The 9759-nt window shown below is 49.0% G+C and overlaps 1 protein-coding gene across 1 annotated transcript; it reads right to left on the bottom strand.

The window, feature by feature from the left end:
• Positions 1-328: 328 nt before the first annotated feature.
• LOC106631153 (cytochrome b-c1 complex subunit 1, mitochondrial) lies at positions 329-9606 on the bottom strand. Its single transcript, XM_055709128.1, has 13 exons — positions 9450-9606; positions 8815-8955; positions 8230-8316; positions 7114-7243; positions 6149-6347; positions 5451-5530; positions 5179-5294; positions 4625-4768; positions 3722-3882; positions 2635-2720; positions 2052-2140; positions 1420-1495; positions 329-548 (listed from the first exon to the last, which is right to left on the bottom strand). Exons 1-13 carry the CDS (start codon positions 9519-9521, stop codon positions 484-486), a joined length of 1446 nt encoding a protein of 481 aa, XP_055565103.1. The 5' UTR covers positions 9522-9606; the 3' UTR covers positions 329-483.
• Positions 9607-9759: the final 153 nt, after the last annotated feature.

Raw genomic sequence — 9759 nt, 5'->3', positions numbered from 1 at the left:
GAGGGCCCTCTGTTCTTAGGTCTGCACAAACAGCAGTGCTACAGCCCGAGTTTGACCACGCTGCTGCGTGCATGGAAGGGCACAGTGGAAACAGCTAGACTCCCCTGGCAGCCTTGCCCCAGTGGAAAGACTTTCTGCAACCAGCCTAAAGACAAGAACTCTGAACTAGGACACTTCCAGCTCCGGACAGAGGCGTGGGGCTGCAGACAAGACACAGACAAGATTCTAGCATAAGCCTGACGAGTCCAATATCTCACCAATTTGGCAAGACTGGTAATGTCTACATGCACGAGCCAGCAATACACAGTCGACTCCCAGCAGAACCAACTCCATACAGGGTGTATTTATTTTTTATACATTTAACACCGAGAAGACAGCCATTTTGATGGGACTCATCTTGTCCCTGGTGCATGAGACATGTAGAGCCAGAGGGAACCTGTCACAGTCCACAACTTCACTATTTCCAACCTGCAGGGACACGTCCTAGAAACGGATCCAGTACATGGCACTGCGGATACGGTTGTAATCCAAGAGCTGTTCAATAGGACCTGAACGAACAGAAACAGAGTTAGTCACTGGAGACATAGTTCAAATCCCTATGCAGTTTCCCATGGTCCTAAAGCAGACAGTGGCAGAGCAGACAGCTCACAATCCAGAGCAGCTATGCACAAAACCAGGCAACTACACCTCAAACCTGCATCAGGAAAACCAGCAGATACCATCTTTTGACAAAGAAACCGTTACTTATTTCATCAGAGCAAGCTGTTTTCTCGCACTGCTCCACAATGCTCAGTACAGCTCTACATAATGACATGAAAGACGGGGAGCCACCAAGCCATGGAAATTTTGGCTAGTTCATTCCAACTTCCTGTTCAAAAACTGTCTCCTTTTTCTAAGCTGCTCCACTTTGAAGGCCAGAGGAAACAGCTGCATGGAGGAGGGGAATCCACAACCCACAGGAAGGAGGCAGCAGAGCAGAGCTGAGCTGCTCAGGCAGGTTTTCTGAAAGGAATTTGTCCTTGGTCAGACAGACATGCCAGAGCAGCACAGGAGAATCAGGTCCCTTCACTTCCCTTACATAAACCACCATGACCCCAGGGTAAGGACACCTGGCAGACGCCACTGGGCCTGCACCCAGCTATGGGGCTCCCAGTCTTAGTCAGGGCTCTACAGCAAGTAGACAGGCGGGGAGGACAGCCAGCAGCTCACTGCCACTGCGCCTCCGTCACCTGCAGGCTTGATTCTCTTGGCAAATGTGCGTTGGCACATCTAATGTGCAAAGGTAGGAGGATACCAGCAAAGAACCAGAGCAGTTGGGAGGCCACAACAGACACATGAAACACAGCTCACTTCCACTCAGCTCTTGACCCTTTTTCTGGTTTTTGAGCTACTGTGCACTAATTGCCACACACTACTTACCAACTGCTGCAATTGCTGGGCATTTGTCATAAATGTATTTACTGCAGATCTCTCTCACCATTCTTGCGTCGACGGCCTAATAAATATCAAACAAGCAATTAATGACCCCTCTAGCAGACCTGCCTTTCTCAACGTTGGAAGTTACTGTTGCCATTACATATCAAGATCACTAAGAAGATACTGTCAGACCCTTGGGGGCCATCTGGACCCACTGTCCAGCTCTTGTCTGAGAGGATGTCTAATGTTCTACACAGCACATTCTTCTGAGGGTACAGAAGGTACGGCAGTCCAAAGTCAGAAGCCTTCCAAGTGATATAGCAGCTGCAGAATTACAGAGACTAGATGCTGGCCACCTCTAGGGCAACTGTTAAAGGAATTTCAAGTTGTGCTGCTTAACACAGGCACATGCCCTGTTTCTGGGATGGACTAAATCCAGCCACAGGGACACAGGATACACTGACTGAGCCTATGCCAGAGATTCTGACATATTTATGTCAGCAACAGTGAGCTAACCACCTGGACTCCAGACAGCTTGCCAAAGAGATAAGTAAGCCTCATGTTACTGCAGTAAACTAAGGCCAGAAGATGCTGACACCAACCATGCAAGTGCTCCAACCAAAAGAGATACTTACAGCAATCCTGGCATCCCACTCCTCCAGAGGGATACGGCGTCCGTAGTTTAAGAGATGGCTTCCAATATTCTCACATACCGGTGTAGTACCTAGACATTGAAGATATCACATGGTCAGCATAACAAAAAGCCTTCCAGAACTGCATAGTCCGACCATCAGTCAGAGCAGACAGAAGAAACTCTAGCCATTAAACCAGCTTCTTAATGAAGTACCAGTCGTATTTACCACTCTAAGCAGCTCCAGCAGAAGTTAAGCATACAAAGATTGCTTCACTGGTCTCCAAAGTGTTATAAACAAGACAGACCAGTTTGAGGGTCTCAATTCTTTCACCAGGCAGCATGTTATTCACTCTGAGTAACAGAATGACTAGAAGTTTACAGAGTCAGAGCTAGCTTGGAGCACAGCAGGCGGGGGTCAGCTGCTTTCACAACATGGCAGGAGGAACGCCGAGTGGGAGAAAAAGTATTACCCAGTGCCTGTCAGCAGTACTGCAGTGTCCAGCAGAGCCCCTGCTCCCCAGGAAAGACATAAGCAGTAACCCTCAGAAAGCTGCAGAGTGGTCAATCCATAAACAAAAACATACCATCCAGTTGAGCCACCATGGCATTTCGGAGATAGTTCTTGGCTCTCTTCACCTCTGACTCTGTCGTACTAGTGCACAGACGCATCCTGGAGAGGAGAGGGAAAGTCCGCTAAAGCTCTTAAAGATGTTTGTCTGCTCAGACAGAAAGCAAATTCCTCCCTTTCCCAAGCCTCTGCAGAAATAGCTATTATCAACATCAATTGTCTTGCAGGCTTGAGATTCATTCTTGATCGCTGCAGAGCGGCTAAGAACTGGGAAGCACTGAACAGCAGGAGTCAAGAGCTCAAGCCTACAGGCAGGGAATATCAGCCAGCAGGTTACATGCTGAGTTACACTCATAAAGGTCTAAGCAGCCCTGGTGCCAGCTCTAGCTTGCCCATCAGGCACAGCAGTAAGCAGTCTGCAGTACGCTATCACAAGAGAAGGAAGGCATGTCAGCTATTCCCACACACGGCAAGCTGCTATGGAAACTGATGCTGAAAGAACAAGACAGTTCCACAGAGCCTGTTTGAACTCCAGCTGCTAAATCCCTTCCTCCCCTGCCAACCGCAACGTCTCTGGGGCAAGGGCTAACTCCATCTGCTCCACACGCAGCACGGCTCAGCTCAGTCTTAGATATAGCCTTGAACCATTCCATGGGATATACATGTACACAATAGGACAGACAGACAGAAGGCCCCCCAACGCTGGCGTGACTCCAGCAGCGGGGCATTTATCAGCTGCAACGCAGGAACTCTGCCTGCTTTGCTCAAGCTTAACAAGACAATTGAGATCTGTCCCTTGGGAAAGCCTTGTCTCTAAGGCATGATCTCACTTGTATATAAAAAACGCAAAGCCTAATCGCTAATACTTGGAAGCATGAATGAAAGACCTGAAGAGCCCCAAGGTAATAAAATAGCTCCTCAAAAGCCACATCCTAAGACATTTACAGAAACCACTTATGAGGATCACTTCAGCAGAATGCAAGTTACCAAGAAGTTCATAAAGAGACACAACTCTGAAGACCTAATACGCTCCCCCACGCCAGCTCAGTCTCCCACAAGAGGGTCAGATCTTAAACAGGAACTTTTGCCAAAGTTGTACTTACCACTCCCCCTGAGCACAATATAGCATATCATCTATGGACAGAGGATCGGAAACAAAATGGAAACCGAAGAGGCCAGTATCAGAGTAAGAGGTGTTGAACGTCTGGAAACTGTGGCAGAGATCATGCTCCACAGCAAGCGTAGCCAGCCTGCTGGACTGATTCTGTAAATAAGGAGATACCCTCAGCCATTTCAGTCTTACAGCTTCCTCAGAGCTCAAATTCTTTCCAACAGAGCTGTTTTCACAAAGACCACAGACAAGACAGAGTGGAACACTTTGGTGAAGGAGAGCTTAATTTAGACCCTTCATGTGGTCAACAGATGAGATTCACTGGTGGAAAAGCCACAGACAATGGCTTAAGAGTCCATCCAGCAAAACCATTTCCTTTCCCAGCCGCAGACGAGGAGCTGGTATGCATACCACCAGAGTGGGAGAAAATGGGAAGCGCGAGGTCTACCAGTAGCAGGGGTTAGCACAGTTATGCAGGCCAGACAGATTCCAGACGAGAATGGATGCAATACTGGGGGTTTAACAAGTTCTACTTGTTTTGCAGTTGTAAGACAAGCTTGTATGAGGGGACTATAGACTACTCTTGGCCTGCTTCCATCACCACCACCCCTAAACGGTTAGTTTGTCAAGGCAGGAATAAGCTGCTGAGAATTCATCAGCTAAACCTCTTCCAAACTTAGCAGAGAAGGTTCAGTTCATGTGCCAGCATCACCTCTCAAGAATTGTCCTGGATTAGCCTTGATTACACTTCTACCCTACTTTCCAGGCTCCTAACCGCTTCACAGTTGGAAGCTAACCACAGCAGCGTCCCATAAAGTACATTCATCTAGGGTCCCCGCAATACTTCATACTAAAAGGCTCCAGGCTCTCCCTGGCACACTCACAAGTCTCTTACCTTACCACCTCCAAAAGTGCGGTCATAGCGTCCAATGATAGCATTAGCCACATTGAGGACAATGTTGTCTGGATCAGCCCATCCTGGCCCCTCCACAGCGAGAGCAATATGGGCAACAGGCAGAGCATCATCTCTGGCACGGATCTAAAAAATCATCCAGGAGTGGGGGAGAACAGCATGAGCACTGTAGCTTTGTCTGCAGCCTGCTGCAATGCCAGGCTGACAGACTGGGGGACTTGATATTACCCCAGCGAAATGAAACAGTCTCAGGCACTATTGAGCACAAACCAGCTGCTCCGACATGAGTTTTCCAGCAAATGACATAAGCAACAGCCCCACATTCTTAACAGATTTGGGTCCTATCTAAAACCCAACACACTGTGGCAATAAACCCCAAGAACAGAACATGGGGACACTACCAAGATGTTGCATCACCAGCTTCTCTGAGATGCACCAACAGATTTTTCCTCCCAGAAGCAGCTGTAACTGGTTTCACATTCATTCAACAGTTTGGCAACAGCTACTTGTTTTATTCAGAACCAAAACAACTTTACCTCACTCCCTGTGAAGCGACAGCGTGGGAGGACAGGCACAGCATCCTCTTTGTATGTAAAAGATACTCCACTGAAGTGTTGCCTAGCTACATCTACCAGCTCTTTGTGGGAAATACCTGGCAGTGGGAGAGCGAGAGAGAAACATATTTACAGTCTTAAACAGTTTAATTTAACAAAATAATCTGATTTCACATTAAAGATGTATGACAGGGGTTTGATCACCAGCATGAAAACACCCAGGCTTCCCAGAATCACAAGGGTCTAGAACTTGCCTCCAGCAGCTGCCAAGACCATACGAGGTGCCTTGAAGTGAGTATCAATATATGAAGCTAAATCTGCTCGAGTCAGATGCCTAGGAAGAACACAGAGACACCCAGTATATCAGCATCTCTGAACTGCAATGACGACAGGCTTAGGAGAAGCAAGTTCACAGTGCAGAGACAGCACTGATATTGTTCATTCTCTTAGTTGTGGGGTAATACTTTTTAGAATCAAGACCGCACTGTCAGTGTTTTCCCTGTGCTCTAATTCCAGAGTACAGAGAATGGAAACCAGTGGCCAAGACTGACAGTTAAGGGTAGGCTTCAATACAGACTAGAGGGTATTCACCCTGGGCACTGAGCCACAAGCATCCTAAGAGGTGCATATGCTCCAGGTCGCTGCTTTAATGAGCACCTCTAGCTCTTAATTTCTCTAATGGAGTCAAACTGACAAGTATGGGAGAGGGTTCAACCTGACCGCGCCAACCTCACAATTTGTGTGAGGGGGATTCTAATGAATGCGTGCAGCATTACACTTCCACCGGCACCAACAGGGAAAACAGTAAAAACACAACAAGAAGCCCACGGGCACAGATCACCTCTTTGTACAGACTGGTTTCCTTGTGCAGTTGCCACTACTGAGCAGCAGCGGTCGTGCACCCCAAGGACTGAACCCACGGACCGTGTACCACATCCAGCCTGTTGCTCACTTAATGTTCTCTGTGGTCCCCTCGACAGTGCGGGCCAGTGCAGTCCCCTGGAAAGCAGTGGCATGAAGGTAATCAAAGGTAACATCCGTCAAGTTGCTGTCGATTTCTTTCAACTCCTGAAGGATGACACCACGCTCCTTCTCAATCTGAGACTCCTCCAGCGCACAGTTCTGCACAATGTCAGCCAGAAGCTCCACAACTGCAACACATTTCCTATGTTAGCAATCCTCCTGCCTGACTGAGAACAGATGCACAGACAGCAGGGGCACCACAAGAGGAATGAGCAACAAACCACGCTGGGGAGTGCAAGCAACATGATAGAGATGAGTATTACACATTCCCACAGCATCAGGGAGGGACAAACAACATTTTAGCATAAAGTCTCAGAGTCAGCTTGCCGAGCATCACTGCCAGTGCAACAGCTGCAGAAGGTGAAGCACAACAGAAGCAGGGTACTGTTGCAGAAACATGCTGAACCCTTACAGAGAGCTTGCAACATCTACAGCGTACCCCACATCTACGGCAAGGCCCATAGCTCTGACTCAAATCACCACCCCTGGACAAAACCGACCCAAAAAGGTATCTGCACATGGTAGCACAGAGCACCAGCAACACCTCCATGAGCTGCACTGAGGACTCCTGACATAGTAGTTGCCACTGATTCCAATTTCTCAGCTCCACAAAATAACCACAGACCACTGAACCCCCCTGCTCTCCATTCTGGCAACATAGTGCAGCCTGATATAACAAGAACTTTGCAAAACTGGTTTTAGAATAGATGAACTTGCAGCCTCCAATCACCATGTCATGGCAGTGCTCTCTTCAACTACCATCTAGAACCTCCAATTTACTGCTCAGTTACAACTTAATTCCCTGGTCTGCCATTAGAAAGGATGCTGGTGGGAAACACAAGCACATGTGCTCACGTAACCTCCAAATCACACTTTGCTCACTGGCCATCCTACCTTTGGGCATGTCCTTGGACAAGGCTTTTATGTAATAGGCAGTCTGCTCACGCGAGGTGTACCCATTCAGGTGAGCACCCATACTCTCCACCTCCTTCTCAAAGGCAGCGCCAGGACGCTTTTTTGTGCCCTAAAAGAAAACAGATAAACACAATTATGAAACCAACAGATTACTGTTTCAGGCAGAACTAAAGCAAGGAAATGAACAATAAAGACCTAAACCAATAAAACCTGTCACACGATTTATAAAAGCCAAGAGCAAGTGCAGAAAGCAAGAAACTTAAAACTTGGCAGCTAAAGGATGGCTGAAGTGTATTTTGAAAGACCAATAAAAATCCAGCAGGGAAGACCTACACTAAGAAACAACAGTGGCTGAAGATCACATCTGTGGAAAGAAACCAAGAACAAGTCTAAACCAAAAAATAAGCAGGTTTCTAGCTACCCAAGCAGCAATATTCAGAAGAAGCAGAATAGAAGCAGCAAACTGCTTCTAATATAGAGCTCATCCCTCAAGGAGCAAGTCAGATGCTGCAAGTTGCCTATGGTGGCACAGGCTAGACTTGAGTCAGCCAGTCCCAGGCTTAGATGCCTTCTGCCCTAGGGCTGCTCAGCAGACACATTATTAGAAAAGAGCTGTAGCCTCTAAACTTTGCTGGTTCACTAAGAAAATAAAATTAAAATAAATAGCTACAGGAAATGCTGCTTTAAGTTCTGCCTACTAACTTGAAAAAACACGCTTCACAATATATTCCTGTATGTGCTCTACACAGTCACTGGGATAGTCAGGGATTGGAACCACAGAGTCAGAGACTGATTCTCACTTGTTACTTACAGCTTTTTTTCCTTTAAGAGGGTAAATATCAACTAATAAATAAAAGTTACCTTAATTCACGCATGCTTGCAAGTTGCCGCATATTCAAACAAAGAGCACCTTATAGGCTAGCTACCTTTTGAAGTTTATTTTTATACTATGTGCAAAGCCTCTGGGACTCAGATGACCTGATTTACACTCTCTTTTAACAGCTACAGCCTCTGAAATGAGAGTGCAAAATGTAAGTGGAATATTTAGAACAGCTCTCCACACAGTCCTGTGCCAGACCTAGCATACCTCCTTACCTTAAAGGCCAGATGTTCCAGGAAGTAACCAGCTCCATTGTTCTTCTCACCTTCATGGCGGCTCCCCACCCCGATCCACACACCTACCTAATGGCAAATGCACCAAGTACACATATTAGAAAAAAAACCAACCAAACAACCCAAGCCTTACGCCACAAATACAACAGAAGGGACAAGAAGTCTGCTCCACAGATGTTGCACTAGTAACACTAAAATAAGAACAAGCACCAGCAACTACTTTCCATACACATTTTGTTTGGCTTTTTACCTAGCAGTTTTGCAAAACCCTTTTGGTTTGCCAAAGGGCAAACCCCTTTGCTTTGCCAGAGATATAACTACTACTGGTCACTTACTGCTTACACAAAAACTCTAAGTCTGCGAAAATTTATAAAGCATGAAAGCTTAAATACAGACTTAATACAAAGTCAGGCTCGGCCTTCTACTGCTACATTGATCCCACCAGTTAACAACAAGCAGTGGCAGGGTCTCTGTTAAAAGTTTTGGTTCAAATAAAGGTTTGTCACTTTTGGAAGACCAGGCAAGGCCGACTGTTTCAAGTAATCCCTCAACTTATCTTAAACCTACCGTACATGTTGGCTGATTGGACTCCTCTGAAGCTACACGGAGCCCATTGTCTAGAGTGGTGACTTGGGTCTCGGGGATGTTTTGGAGTGTCTGGGCATAAGTGGCAGCACCTCGTTTCCTTGTCAAAGTCAATAAGGTTGCCTAAAAAAAATAAAGGTTATCACCACCACTAACCAGCAACTCTGCAGCGCAGGGCAAACCTCCAGAACGCAGACTGCCAGGCTGGCACACAGCTGACCAAAGCCAGGCCAGACAAACTCTTTCACGTTTATAGCGGGGAGTTCCTGCTACACACCGCTGGTCAGCCGGCGGGCTGGAAACCCCACGCAGCCAGAGGTTTGCAACGGGTCGAAAACCGCAAAGACGAGTCCCACGAACTGCGCACCGGGGCGGAGGAGGGGGGCAGCCAGCAGCCCCCGCAAGCCCCGCGATGGGCGAAGGTCGCCGCCGCCGTCCGGAGCCGGAGGGTTTCCATGGCGACCGCCGCCCGCCCCGCATCGGCCGCCGCGTCCCCATGACCTTCCGGGCCGGCCAGGTCCGGCAGCCCCACTGCGCCGCGGGGCCTCCCGCTGCCCCTGCCGGCCTCCCCCCAGCCCACCTCGCCGCCTCCCCCGCCGCCGGCCGCGGTGACTCACTGAGGGGCGAGGGCCCCACAGCAGGGCCCGCCCGGCCGCGCACCCCGCCCGACACACAGAGGAAGCCGCCATCTTGTCCCTGCAGCCGCCGACAGAGCGGGCCGCAGCGCGCCTGCGCGGGCGGGCGGCGCGATAGACGGGGAGGCGCGTGTGCAGGGGCCGAGCGGCTGATACGCATGCGCCGAGGGAGGGCGGGGCGCCGAGGGAGGGCGGGGCGCCGCGCATGCGCCCTCTCGGGCGACGGCGCCCCCTGGTGGCGGGAGGGCGCGGGGGCGGCTGGGGCTGCGGGGCTCCCCAGGGGATGGGGGTC

Source organism: Falco cherrug, chromosome 4 (genome assembly GCF_023634085.1).
Source record: "Falco cherrug isolate bFalChe1 chromosome 4, bFalChe1.pri, whole genome shotgun sequence".
NCBI lineage: Eukaryota > Metazoa > Chordata > Aves > Falconiformes > Falconidae > Falco > Falco cherrug.
The sequence above is the reverse complement of the archived record's forward strand: the minus strand, read 5'-3'. Positions and strand labels throughout refer to the sequence as shown.